Here is a 22490-nt window from a genome sequence, read left to right on the forward strand (position 1 = left end):
TTGGGAAGTCTTCCAGTTGGCTCCTAGGTCCCTTTGACATATTCCCTTCACTGTGGGTTTTTTCCTCTCTTTGTGAGCACTTCCGTACTTCCTGGCATTATAAGATGGTACAGGCTCCACTTATATATTCCTGTCCTAGTCCTAGAGTCAGCCATTTCTCTCAGGAGTTCCAGCCCTTCATCTGGAGATAAGTTTAGAAATCAGGATCTGGGTGTTCAGTGTGTGTTGCTGCTGGGGCTTTGTTGCTTCTGATCCTCTCAGCTGAGAGAGCAAGGGCATACATATGTGAATACTGACCTGTATATGTACACATTTCTAGGAATATTTCTATGAAAAGCAATCTGTATCTACACTAAAAAGGAGTTTATGCTGATGCCTCCAGTTCTAACCCATAACCACATGAATCATTCTAGACTCCTTTCTTGCTTCTCTGGAGCCTCTCATGCCACTAAAGAGAAGCCGGGCTCCACCACCCTCACCATTTACTTAGTTGTTGATTACCTTTACGCATATGGAGGAGTCTCAGAAATGATAACCTACAGTCCTGTGGACAACAACTTTAGAATTTAGTGTTTACGTGCAATTCCTTTTGCCTTTAGTCTTACAGACACCATTCCTTTCCAGAGTTACGTGGGTTAGCATCTTTCAGATGGGGTCAGTATCCCTTTCAGAGAAGCTGCTTTATACATTTAAAAAATATTTATTTATTTATTTTTGGCTGAGCTAGGTTTTTGTTGCCGCCTTCAGGCTTTCTCTAGTTGCAGAGATCTGGGGCTACTCTTTAGTTGTGATGCATGGGTTTCTCATTGCAGCGGCTTCTGTTGTTGTAGAGCACAGACTCTAAGTGCATGGGTTCAGTAGTTGTGGGGTACAGGTTTATTTGTTCTGCAGCATGTGCAATATTCCCAGACCAGGCATTGAACTCGTTTCTCCTGCATTGGCAGGATTCTTGACCCCTGGACCACCAGGGAAGCCCTTATACATTTTAAATATAGTTAGACTCTTGCATCACATTCTTTATTCCATTCTGATTTTACAAAATCACATGTGTAAAAGTTTATTGGGGGTATTCAGAACATGATCCCTGGTTGACCCTCTAGCTAGACCCAGGCAATGGGAGACTCCTCACCCTTTCCTCTGTGCTTGTAACGTATGCTCTGCCTACCATTCCCACAGCAAGAGTTGTTTTCAACAACATCTTCCTCTCAATACCTTGAGAGGGGAAGATGTTTCTGAGCCCATCTGGACAGTGTACGTGATTGAACCCAGTTAAGGTGTCTGTATAAATGTTTACGATTCTGGCAAAGTGGACATGAAAATATACTGGTCTTGGGGCTGCCCAGGACAAGTCTTATAACTTTCCTTGCTTATTAAACCTCCTACCTACCAGTCTGAAGTGGTCTGCCTCTTTCTTCCATCTCTCCTTGCTCTGTGTATACAGAGAATAGATTGTGAGCAAAGATTCACTCAAAGTATTAGGACAGACCAACATATATTAATGTGACAAAGTAGGAGACATTTATTGATACAATTTCAGATTTCACAGTGCAACTAATCTTTAAGAAAGTACAATTTGTTGAATGTTGGTGTAGTTTCCAAGAATAATACTCACATTTACTTGAAAAGGCAATTAAACTGCTATTTGTATAAGACTGGGTTTCTCATACTTCAGTCAAAACACCATACTGCAATACAGTGAACGCAGCAGATGTGAGAATCTGGCTGTCTTCAATTCAATTAAGCTAGATAGTAAAGAGATTTGCAAAAGTTTAAAAGGATGCTTTGTTTCTCATAAACTTTTTTTTTCTCATAAACTTTTACTGCTCTGAAGAATATTATTTCTTTACAAAAATATGTTAACATGTTTTTATGGTTATTAAAATACATAAATAAATATTTAAACATTTTCTGTTTTTATGTCCAATATGGTAACTATCAATAAACATAATACACATAAAATTTATGGAAGACTCCAAAGAGTCTTTGATATATTTTTAACAATGAAAATGGGTCTTTTTTTTTTTTTTTTTCTCCTTTTGGCCATGGCCACACTTGTGGGATCTTAGTTCCTGGACCAGGGATTGAACTTGGGCACTCTGATGTGAGAGTGCAGAGTCCTAACCACTGGGCCCTCAGGGAATCACCTGTAAATAAGTCCTAAGTCCAAAAAGTTTCAGAACGCTGCTCTACAGCAGTTTATCTGAGTTTGACTTTGTTCACAATCCATTAGAGTTCATACACTATTAAAATACATGTTAACTTGTAGGTTTCAGGCCAGTAGCTATGCAAATCATTTCTATCCACTAGGAAAGACAATCTACATCATTTTATAGGATACCAGCCAGCTTTGTATCCAATCTAGACATCTTACTCTGTTTTCTGAAAGAGTTATAAATACCCACTTTCTCGAAAAGCTTCTCCAAACTAGCTTTATCATATCATTGGCTACTGTTAATTAAAATGTGTAAATCTCTGACGTGTTCATTATATATTTGAGTAAGTGTTTATGTTTTGAGTTTCAGATTATGCTTTGACAGACCTTTAGAACACGTACACATTCTGTCTGTGTATATATATACGAGGCGTACACATGTATATACTATACACACATATATATACGTATATGTATATTTTACAGCACGGCACACCGGATTCTCTTTTCTGCATCTAGCTCTTTCCATTTAATCCTGGTACATGCACTCACTTGACAATCTTGTCTTCTTTTATTTATGCATATCACCTTGCATTTCACCCACGACTACGTTAGTAACGGGAAACACACCAACAAAAAGGTCGCATTTTCCTCTTTGGACTCGCAAGCAAAAGGTTCTCGCTGTCCCGCCTTGTTTCAGGACGTCCAGTCTGGAACACAGCCCACAAACCACGTGACAACAGCATGGCTCACGTAACAGTTGTTGTCGGCGCTACAACTCTTCCGCCAGTTTCCAACATGGCCACTAGGCGCCCTCAATGCCGCAGCCCCGGGCCCTTTTGCTCTTCGGGGGCCCACTTCTGCTCCTCTGCGAGACCGCCCCAGAAGCCCGGGGGCAGTAGGGGAGGTGCCCGGGTCCAGTCGGCTCCGGCGCAGTCCAGCCCAGCTCCACCGCGGGGGCGAACAAACGCGGACCGGAAGTTTCCCGGGCGCGCCAGCGGCCGGGCCGTTACTGCAGAGCACCGGAAGTGGCCTTAGGCCGGCGTCCGGGCCGCGCCCGCAGTGAGTGAGCTTTCCTCCGGCCGGCGACGCCATGGAGCCTGGGGCGGCCGAGCTGTACGATCAGGCCCTGCTGGGCATCTTGCAGCACGTGGGCAACGTTCAGGACTTTCTGCGTGTGCTCTTCGGCTTCCTCTACCGCAAAACGGACTTCTACCGCCTGCTGCGCCACCCGTCGGACCGCATGGGCTTTCCCCCGGGGGCCGCGCAGGCGCTGGTGCTGCAGGTAACGCGCGGCGGGCGGGAAGCTTGGGGTGAGGTGGGGGAAGATCGTGGGAGCCCCGACCCCCGCAAGCCCGCTCCGGTAGTCCCCGACCCTCTGGGAGCTCAGGCTCCTGCGAGCCCACCGCTTCTTTCGCTGCCGACCTCAGTTCATGCTCTGGCGCTTCCCCGGACCCGCCTCCTGCGGCCGCGGCTTCTGCGGAGATGCTGGTCTGGTATCAGTTTACTCCTGTGAGAGGTGCCGGCTCTAGAGCAGCCTGGTCCGATAGGGTGCATTTGGATACTAGAAGCTCAGGACCCCGGTCACCTCCAGCAGCGCGTAACTCTTCGAGTGACAGGGCCGGCCAGTCAGTGAATGAAAACAATGCAGGCTAGGCTGGGGAATGGGCGGCTGTAGCACGGACACCTGCACACCCCAGAACTACGACTGCTGGACGAGGGGGAGGCTGTGTGATGGGTGTGGTTCTTTTATTTGAAATGTGACTTTTCACGTCAAAGACAGTCATAGTATAATACTACTTAATAAGTTTACATATGAGCGTATAACTGTGCATCCCAGGTTAAGCTTATGTTGGAGGCTATCATTCACTGAACTTGACGGGGTATTTGAAATGTAATAAGCAAGAGTTCACACATTCAGCCACCGCAGGCATTGGAGATACACTGGTTATGCGGATGGTTAAATAATGGTTTCTCTGCTTGGGACACTTACGCTATATTTAAAGAGATGAAATACAGTAACAGGGACCTTTGCCTGTTATCTGACAGAACCATTGGAAGGAAAGGAATAGAAATGATCTTTTGGAAATGAAGACAAGTTTTGTAGAGGAGGTGGAATTTTGATGGGATCGAAAGAGCCTACTTAGTCAAGCATTGAGCCAGGAACCTGAGAAGGTAGAAATTCTAGTGATACCTCTCACTGTCGTCTAGCACTGTACAGTTTATGAAGTGATTTCAAAAGGTTCATCTCGTGAAGTCTTGCTACTAGCTTCAGGTTGGTCCGATATTACTTTCCTTAGTGCCTGCATGAAGAAACAAAAGCTTAAAATGTTTGAATAACTACCGGAGATAATATGGTCAAATGAGGAGTGAGGTTGGTATTCAGTTGAAAACTTAAGGCTGTTGCTCATCCTTGTAGTGGTTAAGTACCATCCAAGTGATCAGAGAGCTGTGTGTCAGAGATGGTTTTTAGCAAATCCTTTGGCAAATTAATAATTTCACGGAAGCTTGTGAAATAGATAAGGTTGAATTTTATGTGGCAGATGAGGGTGCCAGTTCAGCAGATCAGGTGGTTTGATTTGACCAAACTCATCATAGAGCTATAGCTCAAAACTTCATTTTTCCGATTCCATATTTTTCTGTTCTATTATTTAACCAGTCCATTGTAGAGTGGCAACACTTTCATCTAGGGTGATCTTTTGCAGAAAAAAGAAAGGAACATTTACTGAGCACCTAGTATGTACTAATTGTTATGTAATTTTTTATCGAGGTTGTCATTTGTTCCTAACAACCGAAAAGGTTGATCTTTCTCCTTGTTTTACAGGTGAACTGACAGAGGTAATGAATCTGGTAACAGTATGTAAGGGTAACAGTATGTAAGACACCTACTATGTTTTAGACACTCTCAAAGGTTAACACTTGGTGAACAGTTTAGTAAAGTGGAGGTGGGGAACAAGGCAAAGAGAGGGGTGGGATGGGCCAGAGGTGACCCAAGATTTCAGACCAGGGCACAGTAATAATGGTAATGCATTCACTGAACTGTCACCTGAATTTAGGGGAAGAAGCTTAGTTTTAGACAAGTTGAATTGGAGATTGCAGACAGAAGTCTCTGTCCATAGGCTGTTGAATTGTGGGACTGAAGCTCACGGGAGGTAGAAGAATCTGAGTGGTTTAAAGGAGAGGAGCTGAAGGTGGAGGAGCAGGGCAGAGAGAAGGTGCCTTTGGAGGTAAGAACCCCAGAGAAGGAATTGGAGAAGCTAGAGGCTGTGGGAGTGGGAGGGGGATGGAGGGAAGTGGGCAGGGCAGAGAGAAGGTGCCTTTGGAGGTAAGAACCCCAGAGAAGGAATTGGAGAAGCAAGAGGCTGTGGGAGTGGGAGGGGGATGGAGGGAAGTGGGCAGGGCAGTAAATTCCATGGAAACCAAGAGGGACAATTTCTGGCAGGTAGTTAAGAGGAGTGTAGTGTTTTCTGAAAGTGGTTCTCAGTCATCAGCATTGCTCAAGGAACTTTAAAAGAGCAGATATCCCCTGGTTATTTTGGTTGAGTTCAGTTCAGTTCAGTCACTCAGTCGTGTCTGACTCTTTGTGACCCCATGAACTGCAGCACGCCAGGCCTCCCTGTCCATCACCAACTCCTGGAGTCCACCCAAAACCAAGTCCATTAAGTTGGTGATGCCACAATCATCTCATCCTCTGTCATCCCCTTCTCCTCCTACCCTCAATCTTTCCCAGCATCAGGGTCTTCTCAAATGAGTCAGCTCTTTGCATCAGGTGGCCAAAGTATTGGAGTTTCAGCTTCAACATCAGTCCTTCCAGTGAACACCCAGGACTGATCTCCTCTAGGATGAACTGGTTGGATCTCCTTGCAGTCCAAGGGACTCTCAAGAGTCTTCTCTAACACCCTAGTTCAAAAGCATCAATTCTTTGGCGCTCAGCTTTCTTTATAGTCCAACTCTCACATCCTTACATGACCACTGGAGAAACCATAGCCTTGACTAGGCAGTTGAGTAGATAAATCCTGGGGAGCTGTTGAGTAGTAGGGTAAATCCTGGGGAGCTGTTCTTTTATTCACAGAGGCATTGGGCAGTGGGGTGCTTGGGGGTCTCTTCAGAACTCAGGCAGAGAGAGTTTGGATGGGAGTATTGTAGTGCTTCATTCTGGAACACCTGTTTTCCCCTGATATTTTGAGGTATGGGATGTTTGTGTGGTTTAAACCTTCTTCAGCTTTTCCTCCCAGTTCTAAGGGCTTGCACAGCCTGGCTGTACAGTTTGAAGGACCTTCAGCAGGAAAGGTGCATGTGGAAATTGTATTCCACTCCCTTATTTATTAGTATATTTTAAGCAAACAGTAATTTAGACTGACATTTTGTTCATTTCAGTTGAACCTGTGTTTATTCTGGAGTTCAGTTTGGGAACCCTGTTTAAAAGGTTAGCCCCCCCCCCCCACCCCACCTCCCCATGAGAGTCAGGAAAGCTAGCTCTTTTTGCTCCTCCCTGAGCTTTTTGGGACGTCTTGGGAGAATCACTGTCCTCTGTCAGTTGAGAAGGTTGACTGGAGGTCAGGGACATGTCTTCCAGCTCCGCAATCTAGGATTCTGAAATGAGTGCTGAAGTCAGCGGCGATGTGAGAGGTGAAGCAGGTGTCATCTTAGAGGAGGCGGGGGTGCTGAGTAAGCAAGGGCATTGGGGGCCACAGTGTCATCAGGAGTATGAGGCTGGGGTCCAAGGGAGGTCCCCAGTGTTAGGAGAGAGCCCTTGCTGTTACTTCTTTTCTGGAGTTAAGATGAAGATGTGGTGTGTCAGGAAGATGAATGGCTCTGAGGGCAGTGGGTCTGGTGTCTGGTGTCATTGACATGGGTGTGAGAGGAGTGAGTCAGGGCCTCAGGTTCTCTGGAGAAGCAGAGATAGGTACTGTTTCTAGTTTTTAACCTTAGGATTTCCCTTGCCTTCCTCTGCCTACATTTCCTTTCAGTGTTTAGTGTGCTTCCTGTATAATTTTTTGCTTTCTTCTTTCATTGGCAGGATCTTGGGCAAGTTACCCTCTGAGGTTAGTTTTCCCTCATCTTTGAAATATCAGTGCTATCTTCCTAACAGCATTTTCCTGAGTGTTGTGAGAGAATGTTTATAAAAACACTGACATTGTAATTTCTCTTGTTCTGTCTTCTTGCCCAGTGCACACAGCAGTTATTTAGCCCCTGTCTGCATTCTAACCCTTTGGAAACTGACTCCTACACACTTTAAAACACTTTTATTTTGTTAAGACTACTTTTTAGAGTAATTTCAGGCTCAGAACAAAATTGAGGGGAAAGTACAGAGATTTCCCATTTACTCCCTGCTACCCCCACCCCCACAGCTTCCCCTGTTGTCAGTATCCCCCACCAGAGTGGTGCATTTCTTACATGGATGGACCTGCATTGACACATCATAGTCACCCAAACCCAGACTTTACTTTGGAGGTCACTCTTAGTGTTGTTCACTTTATGGGGTTTGGACAAATGTATGATGACATGTATCCCTCATTATGACATCACACAGTATTTTCACTGCCCTAAAAAATCCTGTGTAGTCTTATCTGTTCATTCCTTTCTCCCCTCAACCTCTGGCAACCACTGGTCTTTTTATTGCCTCTAAATTTTTACCTTTTCCATAGTATCATAGAGTTGGAATCATACATTATGTAGCATTTTCAGATTGGCTTCTTTTACTAATATGCATTTAAATAACCTCCATGTCTCTTCATGGCTGATAGCTCATTTCTTTTTATGGCAGAATAATATTCCATTGTCTGGATGTACCAGTTTGTTTATCCCATCATTTATTGAAGGATATCTTGGTTGCTTCCAGGTTGGCTATTATGAATAAAGTTGCTATATACATCTGTGTACAGGTTTTTGTTGGTACATGTTTTCAAGTTCTTTGCGTAAATACCAAGGAGCACGTTTGCTGGATTGAATGTTAGGGTCTCCTCCCACCTACTTTTCAAGGTGGATCTTCTGGCTTTTCTGTCTCCAGCTGCCGTAAGAGATATTTCTTGATGAGCCCACCTCTTGGCGCTGTGACATTTCCTCCTGTCATTCCTCTGGAAGAGATACCTTTCATTCAAGGTCTGATTCAGACCCCCTTCTTCTAAGAGATGTCCTTAGCTCTCTCTTGCCAGAATGCTCATTTGCACCCGCGTTCCGATGGCATCACATGTATTTATCACAGCCTCTCCTGTCAGACTTGTCATTTCTGGGTCTGTTCACCCTTGTATAGTGCATGCAAAATGTCATTTTCCTGTGCACTTGTTGGATGGAGAGTTGCAGCACTTTTTTGGGTGTGACTGGGTCCCAGGGAAGATTAATGACTGATCCACATGCCAGAAAATTGAGTTCTTCCAGGGTGGGAGCTGTCCTTGGATTTTGGTGCTCCTGGCAGGTTGTAGGCACATTGCGAACGTCTTTTGAATTCCCAGGGTAAGACCTGCATTGCCCCTCCTCCCATGCAGTGTAGGAAGATAGCAGCAGTCCATCGAGCCGGCCTGTATTGTGGATTGAAATTCAGCTTATTCTCCATCTTCCCTTTTTGCATCTGAGTTGTTGGTGCCTTTATAGCTCTCAGCACCAGGACAGTGGGTTCTTTGCATTTGGAACAAGACTCTGGGGCTGTAGAAGTAATGACAGAGGAGACCATTTGGTTACGCATCCTTTTGACGTAAATGTTGGGCTCATAGGTGTATAAATATTGTGAGCCTTGGCTTGTAAAAGTTTCACTTTTTCATTGATTTTGGAATTCCCCTGTTAAAGATTGTTTTCATAGTGGCTTTTGGTGAAGCTGAAGTGCATTTCCATTTTGCCAGTGGGAACATTTTCTTATCTATTGCTTTTTCATTCCTTTTTTTTTTTTTTTTAAACCAGATTTTGCTGTATTTCTACAGAATGTGTGATACAGTACTGGCAGATGAACTCAACACTGAATTGCTGTTTGATTTTAGGTATTCAAAAGTTTCGACCACATGGCCCGTCAGGATGACGAAAAGAGGAGAAAAGACCTAGAGGAGGAAATCAGGAGGAAGGAAGAAGAGGAGGCCACGGCGGCGGCAGCTGCCACAGCGGAGCAGGGGCCAGTCCTGGCCCCGGTTCAGGAGGTGGAGGTAGACTCCACCGCAGACTCAGGTGGGCCTCAGGAGCCCCCAGGCCCACAGGGCGCCGTGCAGGAAGTGGCTATCAGCTCTGGGGAGGCAGAGCCGCCGGGAGCAGATGCTGGTGCTGCTCAAGTCCCCAGGGAACCACCATCTCTTCCCAAGTAAGGATTTCTACTTGCTGCTTCTTTCTTTTCTTTTTCTCTCCCCTCATCATGGTTTATTACGAGACATTGAATATAGTTCCTTGTGCCATACAGTCGGATCTTGGTGCTTATCTGTTTTATACATAGTAGTATGCGTCTGGTAATTTAACCTTATAACTTATCTTCTCCTCTCTTTGTTAACTGTAAGTTTGTTTTCTGTGTCTGTGGGTCTGCGCCTGCTCTGTGTATAAGTTCATTTGTATCTTTTTTAGATTTCACGTATAAGTGATATCATATGATATTTTTTTTTTTCTGTCTGACTTACTTCACTTGGTATGATAATCCCTGGGTCTGTCCATGTTGCTGCAGATGGCATTATTTCCTTCTTTTTTTTCTTAATAGCCCAGTAGCATTCCATTTTGTGTGTGTGTGTGTATGTGAGTGTATCACATCTTTATCCACTCATCTGTTGATGGACATTTGCATTGCTATCATGTATTGGCTGTTGTAAACTGGGGTACATATGTCTTTTCAGATTAGAATATTCTCTGGATATAGGAGTGGTATTGCTAGATTTTGTGGTAACTCTATTTTTACTTTTTTAGGGAACCTCCATAGTGGCTGTACCAATTTACATTTTCACCAACAGTGTAGGAGGCTGACCTTTTCTCTACATCCTCTCCAGCATTTATTATTTGTAGGTTTTTTAGTGATGGTCATTCTGACCAGTGTGAGGTGAATACCTCATTGTAGTTTTGATTTGCATTTGTCTAATAGTGATTTGATCATCTTTTCATGTGCCTATAGGCCATCTGTATGTCTTCTTTGGAGAAATGTCTGTTTAGGTCTCCTGCCCATTTTTTGTTTGGGTTGTTTGTTTTTTTTTGTTATTGAGTTGTGTATTATTTGCCTATTTTGAAAGCTATAGGTCAACTAGTTCAGTCTTCTTCCTTTTTTTCCTCTGTAAGGTAAGGTAGTAATCTGCCCACAGTCATACAGCCAGCTGAGAGCTTGAGCCAGAGTTAGAGCACTGGACTCATAGAGTTTGCTTTCCCATGAGACCTGCTTATCCGTGTGGAAGTTTCTCCTCAGAGTCTTGATTCTGTTCTTCCCCTGCAGAAGTAACTGCTGAGACGCGGGCCTACTATCCTCTTCGTCTAAGGGATGCGTGAAGAGGTTGTCTGATTCGGCGGACTGTGGATCCAGAGTTCCCCCCGAGTCTGCCATTTAGTAAATGCATTACCTTTGGCAAGCAGGGTCACTTTTCTGTGTCTCAGTTTTCACCTTTGCAACGCAAAGGTGGTGATTAAGCACCTGCCTCACTGGCTGTCGTGACTATTGAACGAACCAAGGACCATACAGCTACTGAGTGGTAGGGCTTCAGTCAGGCCCTGTGTTGGTACTTGTCTTCACTTTTCAGAGATTCTGCCTTCTGGTGCTTCCCTGCCCCCGTTTGGGTGAGAAGAGCTGATACCTCCTAGTGTGTGAGCTGAGGCAGTGTCTGAAAGAGCACACTGCCCCTGGCCAGTTTCTGTTTTCAGGCAAATCTGCTTTCTTCCTCTTTAATAGGACTGCTCCCTGCCCTTTCCTGCCTCATCCCTTCTAACTTAACTTCCCTTCAATTCTTTTCTCTCCTCGCACTCTGCCTCTGACCTCTTCTGGGGAAAATGAATTTTGTGGAGACAGATTGGGGCAAGACAGCAGTCTGAAAGTCTGAGGTCGATTGCATGGAGGATCAGTGCCCATAACCAGCATGTGTTCAAGGGGCGTTAACTGTTTGTGTGAGAAACGCCTGGAAGGAAATACATTATGAGTGGAATTGTGAGTGGTTTTCATTACCTTTGTTCTTCCTTACTATATTTTCTAATTTTTCTACAATGAGTTGTATACTGTGTTTTACTAATTTTTTTGCATTCTTTTTATAATGTCTAAAAATTCTGTTAAAAGAGAGGCTTGTTTTTGACTCATGATTAATAGATTAGAATAGCTGCCTTGTTGTTTTGCAGAGACCCTTTTCTTAGACCAAGGTTCTGGGTTAGTTCTGGGTTAGTATTAGCGTTGGTTTTGTGAATCCTACACTGGTGTAAGTATAGACTGAAGACTTGGGTGTGTTCCAGAAAACCTTAGACTGGTGCTGCAGCAGGCTTAGTGGTTCCAGGGACTGAACCTTCTTGGCCTTCAGGTACTTGCTGATTTTCTATGAACAAAATAAGAAATTGTGGTCCAGATCTCTAACTCTATCTGAAAGGCAGTGCTGGGGCAGATCTGAAATGGAACATGAAAGCCATCCTTGTCCCCCAAGTCCCTCCAGTCAGTGCCCGAATCACTTATCCTGTGAACTGTAGATCTGGAAAGTGAAAGAAAGTGAAAGTCTCTCAGTGGTGTCCGACTCTTTGTGACCCCATGAACCTGCCAGGCTCCTCTGTCCATGGAATTCTCCAGGCCACAATACTGAGTGGGTAGCTGTTCCCTTCTCCAGGGGATCTTCTCAACCCAGGGATCGGACCCAGGTCTCCTGCTTTGCGGGCAGATTCTTTACCATCTGAGCCATCAAGGAAGCCCCTGTAGATCTGGGGATTCTTGTAATTAAATAACCTAGGACAGTTACTGTTTAGGTAGCCACACAGAGGCACTGCCTTTCCTGGGCACCCTGTCCAAAAACCAGTTGCCTAGAGTTTGATTTCCAGTTTGAGATGACTGATTTCTGATTCCTCCTTCTTGCTACCCATTTGCTAGTGGTTCTGGCCAATATTGGGTAGTGGTGATGGCAACTTCTCAGTCTACAGGCAAATCATTCTTTGGAGTCAATTTGTCCCTAACCTAGGCCCTGCCAACCATGTGTTAAAGTTTGCATATACATAAAATAAGGTACAGATTTTAACACATAAATCCACATGCCACCTCAGTGCTTAAGGTGCCCAGTTTTATCCCTTAGAGAAGAGAGCATTTGGGCACACAGATTTTGTTGTCCATACAAGATAGCTTTGAGAACATGCTTGCTTTCTGCAGAGGAGCTTCCCAGTATGAGTTGTCTGAAGTGAAGATACTGTAAAAAGTTCTGCTTAGAGTCCCAGTGTTTCTATTGTACTTGACCCAGCGAACTGTGCTCAAAGGACTTTCCTACTGGGAGACTTTCAGAAATGCTTATGACGTTACTGTTCCTGTGGGAGGAGAGAGGGATGCAAGACCAGTAGCATCAACATCCTAATCGCTACATCAGACACCTCTCAGAGCGGCTGGTGGGGTTTGCGTCTTTGATCCCATCTCTGTGTCTGGTCCCACTTCGGTGGCTGTAGGCCCTGCAGTTTCGCTCTGGATCTGCAGGTGTCGCTGTAGGCAAAACAGTGATAACCACACTTGCTGGTGCTGGAGTGCTGACAAAGATGTCTGAAAGGCTGTGCTACCTCTGGCTTTTGTCTTTATAAAAGCACGAACAGAATTTTTTTAAAAGGAGAAAAAGGAAAAAAAGCATTATTGGCCCTTCCACAATACAACCTTGAACTGCGCAGGTTCACCTATACATGGATTTTTTTCAGTAGCAAATACAGAATTCCTGAGTCCCTCCCGAGCTACCCATCTTCCTGCACAGGGAAGCAGACAGAAGAGAAGGGGGTGTCATGGAACTACTTGATGGGTTGACCTGTCTGGTAAAGTCCTGGTACAAAAAGGGTGTGTTAGAATGCTGCTCAGTGCTTCTCTTACTTTGGGTGGCATGGCCTTTGTGTTCAGTTATTCCAGGGATTCAGATGCTTCTTGGGAAGGGGATGGTGTAATTTGGAAGAGAAGTTTCAGATTTCCAATAGTATCCTTAGCAGATGTTTCATCTTCATCACACCTGGTGCATTTGCCCCAAGCAGAGCACGTTCTGCAGTGCTTTTGTTCACTCAGCAAGGTCTTCCAGCACTTCTCTTCTGCTGCCTGCCACAGGTAACCACGTCTCCTTTGAGTGTGTGTTTCATCTTACCATTTGTTTATGACTAGTTCTCACATCTTTCAGCGTTGGGCAGAGACTTATTCAGCCTGTCTCAGGTCCTAGCTCCTTGTTAGGTGAGTGTCTGTTGCATGCTGAGTTCATTCCTTAGTGCCTCTCCTTTGGTTCTGCTCACCCATGTCCTGTGACATCTCTGCCTTAGAGATGCAGAGGGCACCTCTGCATGGGCTGTCACAAGAGCAGAAAGGTGAAGTTTTCTGCCGGGGCATCCTGTCTGCGTGCAGTCACGCTTCCTGAGAGCCGGCTTCCTGGGTTTGTCTCTAAACAGGGTCCTTCCTTTGTTGGCCCCTGCTTTTTCAGGTGCCCACTGCAGGAGGCACTTTGATAGAGTCGCGTGGACATACCGGAATGCCACCCCAAGTACCCACCCTGTTGGCTTATGGTGAAGATTGACTGAGGTCAGTGTGTAAGACCTGATGAGCAGGAGTCCTGCACGTAGTGAGCCCTCAAGTAGGTACTGTTCTCGGTATTGCTTTTCTTTACTTAAACAAGCACAGACTGTTTTCTTCTTCATTATAATCAATGTAGGCTATTTGGATAACAAAGATAAGGGTATAAAGACAAGAAAACATCCTACCATTTTCCCTTAATTTTATGGGATATTCCTATAATTTTTTCCTATGCATATAAACATGTGCATGCGTGTGTTTGAACACACACACACACAGTATGCTTATAATATAGTTGTCTTACACTTGGCTTCTGTTTTGCTGAACATTGTATGCTGAACATTTCCTGCATCTCTTTTGCTGATTTTGATTTCATGTTGTGTGTGCTGTTGAGTGTTGTGTGTCCAAGAGGTTCTTTTGCTCAGATGATGGTGTTGGCTGTAAACATGCATTTTGAGAATAGTAAGTGGAAAGCCAGAGGTCCAGGGATGTCTGCCTGCTTTCCCCATAGACACAACTCTCCGACCTCACTGGGGCTGTGCTGGGCCCGCCTGCCTCAGGGTCTGTTTTCAGTCTCATCCAGTATAGAAGCTGCTTTCCCACCCAGTGATTCAACCTGAAACTGCCCCTTCTCTAAGGAACCTCAGGTGTAAGAGGCCTCAAGGGTTTGATTTAAATTGCAAGTCAAGAAAATATGATATAGGTTGTTTGCTAGAAGTATTTTTTTTTCCTCTAGAAACATTATATTCCTGTTTTCATTTTGAGATTCATTTCTAGCTTCTAGGCTTCATTTAGAAGAGGTTAGCCTGTATATCTTACAGCAGTGACTTAAGTTTATTGGATACTGAAGCCGTATCATAAAAATGACCTGGTGTCCTAGCCTGTGAGAGTGAACATGAGTGTGTGGGGAAGCAGGGGGCCGGTGAGACTCCCCCAGGGAGCTCCCCCCCTGCCCCGGGAATGTGCACTTCAAGATGCCAGAGCCTGACGTTCTTCCTTTCCACCGACGGGGAATGGAGAGAGCAGTGTGGAGTGCTTTGCTTGAAACCATAGTTAGCAGGGAACGCCAGAGTCACGGGGAATTGAAGCAGTACCCAGTGTGCTTTGGGGCCCAGATGTTCCCTTTGTTGTGTTAAGAAAAAAAAGAAAACAGCTATTACCAGAACTGTCTGAGAGATACTTTTCAAAAGTAACACAGTTGCTTTCTATTTGAGCATTTTTTGGTAGCACTAAAGAAGTATAACTTTTTATGCTTGCTTTTTTTTTTTTTTCTGTTGAAAAAAAAGTATATGCACCTTGTGAAAAATGTATTAAGTTGAATTTAAGTACAAAGGGGAGAAGACGGAAGAATGTCATGGATCTGCATGTATTCATTGCCAACTCTGGCACCCGGCCATTTCTCCCCCTCCTGTGTTATTTAGAAGTAAGTTTTACCTCATCATTTCATCTGTAAATGTTTTCAACCAGTGTTTAAACTTCCAGGTTTTCATAATGTCATAATTTTTTAAAAAGTTTAAATCTATAAATTAAAGGCTCCAACCACATATTGCTTATAGTTGACCCTCTGCTTTTATATTCTCAAAATTTATTTGTTTTAAAATAAAAAATCAGGTTGTTGATATGCTGAGTTTCCCACTCGCTGATTTTTATGTAGTAGAGTAAATTAGCAGTTGGATTTAGGGTAAACACTTTTGGAAGTTATGTGTGTACTGAAAATGAGTTCTTCCTAAAGGCAGCCATTGTCCATACTTTTGTAAAAACCTTTTGACTTTATTTTTAATTGGAGGATAATTAAATAATTAAATAACTGGTGTTGTTGGTTTCTGCCGTACATCAACATGAATCAGCCATAGGTATACCCCTCCCTCCTAACCTCCCACCCCATCCCACCCCTCTAGGTTGTCACAGAGCATCGGGGTGGGATCCCTGCATCATACAGCAAATTCCCAGTGGCTATCTACTTTACCTATGGAAATCTTTATGTTTCAGCTACTGTCTCAATTTGTCCAGTCCTCTCCCCCTGCTGTGTCCACAAGTCTCTTCTCTATGTCTGTCTCTATTGCTGTACAAATAGTTTCATCAGTATCATCTTTCTAGATTCCATATATATGCATTTATATATAATATTTGTTTTTCTCTTTCTAACTTACTTCATTTTGTATTACAGACTCTAGGTTCATCCATCTCACTAGATGTAAAATTTTTCTGCCTTGTAAGCTTTTTATTTTTCATATTGATTTATATTTTCCCTGTTATTTATGATATGCTGTGTGGACTTTTAATTACATTCCTGAGCAGCTGACAAGGACTGAGTCTTCCTGTTGCCAGGTGCCCTTTATCTTGATATGCATTGTCACTGTCTTCCCAACTATGGGACTTTTAAGATGCTGATTCTTGGACCCACCCCTTGAGATCGAATTTAACCAGCCTGGGTGCCACCATGTGTCAGAATTTTCAGAAGCATTCTGGGTGAGTCTGCCTGTAGCTAAGGGTCAGACTTGACTACAGCCTTTCAGCCATCCCAAAGTATTCTACCCTGTGGCTAGTGTCATTATTTAGTGAGTCTCCACAGGGAGTGTAGTTACGTTGTTTCCAGTCTACCACCATGACAAATGATGCTGCAGTGAATGTGCTGTACCTGTACATGTTTCTTGGAACATGTGTGTGAAAATCTGTTAGAGGAATTCCCAGAACAGGAATTACTGGGTCAGAGGGTATGAAGTGTGTAATTTTGATGGATATTGCTAGAGTGGTCTCAGAGAGGTTGTAACAGTTTGTTCTGTCTCTGCCAGATTGTCTGATGGTGCGTACCTGACCCAACTCCAGGTGCCAACCAGCAGCCCTAACACATTTCTTAACTGCTCTTACCTTTGCTCTGTCGGTTTTATTTAAAATGTGTTTTTTCCTCTTCTGTTCCATTTATTTATAAACACTAAACCATTTGTTCTATTTGTTTGTTAGTATCGAGCTGTTTTATTTACCATGGCTTTATTGTGACACATTTTAATACTTGGTTTAATCCCTTGCCCACAGACTTTTCTGGTAAATTTTTCCATGTGAAAAATTTGTTGAAATTTTCATTGGTAATACATTAAATATGTGTTTGGAATTAGAGAGAAATGATGGCTTTACCTTATTGAGTCTTTCTGTCTAAGAACTGGGTATATTTTGTTTATTCACGTCTTGTTTTATGTTCTTCTGTAGAATTTTAATGTTTTTATTCAGTAAGTCCTGTGCACTGATACTGAATTCTCTCACTGTTTTGTAATGGCATCTCAGTTGATTTTCTAGAAATATAAACTCTTTAGTTTTATTATAGTGTTTCAGTGACAACTGTGTTTAGTAATATATAAATTTTAAATGTTTTTGTAAATTCACTTTTTTCTCTCCCTTAAAATTTGTTGCTCTGAGCACCTGGAAGGGTGGAGCTGACATTTGCTCGAGGGGACGGGGTAGGGGATGGCTAGTGCTGAGGGTGACAGGTTAGGCTTTGGCTGCCGTCCTGTGCATGATGTCCGTGAGTGATGTAGGTGAAGTCTGAGGACCCTGGTGATCTTGGGCCTGGAACTCAGAGGGTGGAATGTAGGCGGGACTGGAGTTGGGAGTTTGAAAAGCATCAGTATATGAATGGGTCTGAAGCCACTGACTGGATGGGATCTCAGACTGGATGAGGCAGTGAATGTAGATGGAGAAGAGGTCCAAGGAGTGAGAGCTGGGGCGCTGTACATGAGGTGAGCGGGTGTCTGTCTCGGGGTCAGGAGAGTGGGGTGTGTGATCAGGGGGTGCAGGCCATGGCAGGGCAACCACGAGTGCCCTGTCACGAGGGTGTTACGTGCTGCACCCTCACATGGCGCATTCGCTGCTGCTGCACCCTTTGCGTGCTCTCTGCTCCATCCTGCGCATCCTTGGCCGCTCTCGTCGGTCGTCCCTCCTTTCCTTTGGGACGCACTCCTGACCTCTCCCCTGGTCTGTTTCTGTGGTTGGCTCTCCCTGGGCAAGAGCTTCTCTGGCTTCTGGCTCAGACCCTTGTCTCTGGCCCCTGGTGGCGGCTCCCATGCGTGTCCCCATGTAAACTGCCTTTTTTATGTCTTTACCCCCCTGTGTTAGTTTTCTCACCAGGGAAACCAGGAGAAGGGCAGTTGGCAGAAAGTGATGGAGGGACGGAGCCCAGCTTTCTGTTACTGTGTGCACCTTGGCTCTATTTATCCTGTCCACCATGTGTCCAGTGCCTGCAACGTCCCTGGCACATAGCTGGCGCGTAGTAACCAGCCTAGTGAATGAGTGACTCATATTAAAAGTCATGTTCAAAAGTGATAAACTTCTGAATTTTAACATATCTAAATAAATTCCATTATCGAGTAACATTCAGCTTTTCTTGAATTTTCATAGAATTATGAAAATTTTCATAGAGCTTTCACATCTGTCTATGTTCTGTTCATCCCTGTCTTCTTTTATGGCAACTCAGTGTTCTGTAAACTCCCTGGTTGAGTCCTGTGTGACCAAGGAGCCCTGAGTCCCTGTCTCTGTACGGAGAGGCCAGGCACTTAGCTTTCCTGCTGCTGAAGAACACTTGAGGGACAGGCCCTGGGACTGGGCGTGCAGAGCCCTGGTCAGAGCGGGCCTTGGGCTCTTGTAGGCTGTACTGCAAGGAGGCTGAAGCAGGCCCGAGTTTTTAGTCTCTTTCTCCTAAGCCAGGGAATCTCTCCTTCTCTGGGTAAGAGAAATCCTTCTGGGAAGGCCACCATGTATGACAGGTGGGGGCTCAGCAGTTTGGCTGACATAGGGCTCCACCTCCAAGTTCGCTTGGAGATGCCCTGGAATAGGTCATCTCGGATGACTCAGCTTTGAATCCTGTGTGTCTGGTTGGTTGTGAGCTTGGATTCTGAGTTTCTCTTGAGGGTCAAGTCCCCGTCCCGGTCTCGATGATGTGGTGGAATGGGATCAGTTGTTTCTTAGCTAAACAAGGGGCAGCATGTGCTTTTGCATATAACTCTCAAGGTCTATTTATTTTGTGGTCTTTAAAAAAAACTTTCTGTTTTAGATGATTAAGACCTGCCAAAAAAAGAAAAGTTGAAAAAACCATGCAAAGAATCCCATAGATCCTTCTGTCAGCATGCCAGATGTTTGTATCTCCTGTAACCAGGGGCTGCTGTGAGCACATCTGAAGACCTTGTTCCAGTTTCACCCATTGTTCCACTAGGGTCCTTTCTCCCTGGCCAGAATTGCATTTGTTGTCGTCACTGCATCAGGGGCACGTCTCCTCAGTCTCTGCTCTCTGGCACAGTTTCTTAGTCTTGTCTCTCCTGACCTTGACACTGTTAAAGAGAACTGACTTCTTCTTTTTTTTTTTTTTTTTGCTTGGTAGAATGTCTCTCAGTGTGGTTTTTGTCTAATGTTTCCTTTTGACCAGCTAAGGGGTGTCAGTGAGACCTTTTTTTCCTGCTGCTAAAGAGTTACTATTTTCCCCTTTGTAATTAATAAGTGTCTTGTGCAAGAGATACTTTGAAACTCCTTCTTCTCATACATTGCCCACTAATCTTAGCAACCATTGATTATTCTCTCCTGAAACTGTTACTGCTGTGGTGTCTGCCAAGTTGCGATTTCCCATTTATATCCTTCTTTCCACATTTATTAGTTGGGATTTTATTGCTAGGAATGACTTTTCTTCCTCCTCCACTCACGCATTCATTCATGCACTTGTTTCTGTGTGTTGGAGTGCCTTCCGGATGTTGACTCTGTAGTTATGACCCCCACGTCTTGTGTTGTTGCTCAGGAAGCCCGTCAGATGGACTTACCCTTTTGACACCTTCACATCATTTTCTGAGCACTTCTCTTCATGCCTGCGCCGCTGGATGTTCCATGCCATCCTTTTGTGAAGTCAGTTTTTTCTCCAAGAGGCCTCGGGGTTTGTTTTTTGCATTTTTTTTTTTTTTTTTTGCCATGCCACCTGTGGGAACTTAGTTCCCCAACCAGGAATTGAACCCACTCGCCCTAAATTAGAACGTGAAGTCTTAACCACTGGACCACCAGGGAAGTCCTGGGCCTTGGGTTTTGATTGGGGAATGGTCTGAAATTGAGCCTCTGGGCACCAGGTGTATTGTCACTGCTGGTGTCCTGGCTACCAGGCCTGGTTTATGCCCGTTTCCCGGTTTCTTTACCTCTGAAACTATCCTGCCCAACTTTTCACTTCCAGTGTTCTTCTCCGCACCCCCCCCCCCCCGCCCCCTCCCCCTTTATAAAAAAACTCATGGTATGGATTAAGAGTGTGCATCTTGGGAGTCAGAAACCCTGCATTCAGATGCCAGCTCAGACCTTGTTAAGCTGTCTGGCCTTCGGGCCTCAGTTTTCCCATATGTCAGATAGGGGTGATGATTCTCAGCTTGAAGGGTTGTTGTGAGGATGAAGAGAGACAGTGAAATGAGAATGTTAGTTCAGGCGGAGGGCTCAGTTGGATTCTTTCACCCAGCAAGTGTTTGTGGAGTGAATGCATGTGTAGGTTTGTTTCAGGATCTGGGGCACGTGGGGTTCAGCAGCGCCAGACCCGGTGGGGCCTCTGCCCGGCTGGTGCAGGGGCAGCACCTTCGACGCCTCCTCCTTCCTGAGCTGCTTGGCTCTGGAGGGAGGCAGGGAGGGAGGAGTGGGCGCTTTACTGTCCCCAGCTAAATGAGCAGTCCCTGTTCTGTAAGTACGTTCTGCTTCCGACAGCAAGCCCCACGCTGGGCTGTGGGTGGCATTGTCATGTGTGGAGTTGGAAGGAACTACTGCCCTCCTCCGGCATAACCTTTCTGCCTTCCTTGGCCAGTTCTTCTGTGGGGTGGAGTGGAGTGGGATCGAGTGTGACTCGCACTAAGAGCAGCGTGGGGGCTGGTGAGGGGGACCGAGTCAGTGCCCCTCAGGCTTCCATGAGCCCCCAGGTGCTTAGACAGAATCTTTTCTGTGGGGCAAGTCAGCAGGAAGTGCTGGTCCCCCGGCCCCTGCAAAGAAAGCCCTGTGCCTCGGGCAGCCACTCCACCCCCGCTAGCATCCCCGGGCAGGCAGGCTCGCTCCCTGGGAGCTTTCTGTTCTGCTGCTGCCAGAGTGTCACAGTAAGTGGGTAGGTAGGACTAGCTGTGACCTAAAAACACTTGAGCATTTTCTGGGCGTCCCTGGGGAAAGCTGAATAAAGTAAGAAATGTCATTTCAAATGCTCATGTTCTCCCAGAAGAACAAACTTCCAGGTCTTTTCTGGCTTCTTGTTTCTGAAGGCAGTGCTGCTGACTCTGCGACCCTGGTGCCCACAGGCTGGCCCTGTGACCTTGGTACCTACGGGGTGACCCCATGACCCCAGTACCTGCATGTGGACTCCATGACACTTGTGCCCACGTGCTTTGCAGAATGGGTGCTGCACAAAGCGATGTCATGACAACTGGTTTCTTAACTTGCTTTGTGGGACCGCCCACCCCAGCCCACTCTGTTGTGTCCTGAATAAGAGAACAGAAAGAAGTCTGTTCTCCATCCCAAGGAAAACAAGTCCCCAACTCTCTGAAGAGCAAAAGCAGCAAGACACTTGGGAGTACCTCCCAGAGCCCAGGGTCGTGAATGAGAGGGATGGCTGCCACACAGCGCGGGTCCGTGGACGCGGGTGTGGCCCCTGTCCTCTGGCAGGTTGACAGTGCCCTCTTCACGACCAGAGCAGGTCTCACTTGAACAGCAGTGTTCAGGTTTCTGCCACGGATGCTGGGGAGAGCCCTGCCGAGAGTGGCCCAGGGCTGGAGTCTCACTTGACCTGGCTGGCAGCTTCAGTTGGCTGCAGGGTCGAGGCTGTGCCCCTGGGTCCAGCGGTTGTTTCTTTACAGACTGCCTCCTTGTGCTGATCCCTTTCCCACTCTGTGGTCTTGAGGCCGCGGACCTTTGATTTTGCTGCTGCGGTGTTTACTTAGATATGCCTCCCTTTCTCTCTCCAGCCCTGATGCTCATGCTTAGTTGCTCAGTCATGTCTGACGCTGTGATCCCATGGACTGTAGCCCACCAGGCTCCTCTGTCCATGGGATTGTCCAGGCAAGAATACCCCTCCAGGGGATCTTCCCAATTCAGGGATTGAACCCTGGTCTCCAGCGTTATAGGCAGATTCTTTACTGTCTGAGCCACCAGGGAAGCCCCCCTCTAGCACTAGAACTTTCTTTTTCCTTAAAACTATTTTTTTTACTGATGTTTTGAAAAATGCTATATGCAAATATTTAAAGAGATTTGAGCAGCAGAAAGGGGACCCATGGAATATCAGGCCTCCTCTCATCATGACCCTGCCTCCTGTTCTTTCCGCAGAGAGGTGTCTTCCCCCCCAAGCATGAGCCAGTCACCACGGAGGAAGTCTGTGAGGATCCGTAATGTTTATTTATGCCTCTCCCCTACTTTTTAGAAAACAGACTATTTTTTAGAGGAGTTTTAGGTTCACAGCAAAGTGAGCAGAGTACAGAGTTCCCATGCACCCCTGCTCCCACAGGCACAGCCTCCCCCACGTCGCCATCCTGCCTTTCAGATTGAATTTTTGCAGGGATGATAGCATGCTGTGTACACTGCTCTTCCCTTGCTTTTTCACACAGTGGCTCTTACAAATGTGTCCTCACCGGCCTCATCAGTGCTGTGTGTTCTTTGGCGCGGCCGCCTGGCGTGTTCCACTGTGTGAGCGGTTCTCAGTCACTCAGTTCTGTCGGCCTT

The 22490-nt window shown here is 45.5% G+C and overlaps 1 protein-coding gene across 1 annotated transcript in view; it reads left to right on the top strand.

Annotated features, from left to right (window-relative positions):
* Positions 1 to 2979: 2979 nt before the first annotated feature.
* Positions 2980 to 22490, top strand: part of NUDCD3 (NudC domain containing 3) — a 69219-nt gene continuing 49708 nt past the window's right edge. The window contains exons 1-2 of the mRNA XM_065938636.1: positions 2980 to 3437; positions 9124 to 9434. Coding sequence (XP_065794708.1) covers positions 3246 to 3437; positions 9124 to 9434 — 503 coding nt within the window. The 5' untranslated portion in view covers positions 2980 to 3245. The remainder of the gene's footprint in view (positions 3438 to 9123; positions 9435 to 22490) is intronic.

Source organism: Muntiacus reevesi, chromosome 6 (genome assembly GCF_963930625.1).
Source record: "Muntiacus reevesi chromosome 6, mMunRee1.1, whole genome shotgun sequence".
NCBI lineage: Eukaryota > Metazoa > Chordata > Mammalia > Artiodactyla > Cervidae > Muntiacus > Muntiacus reevesi.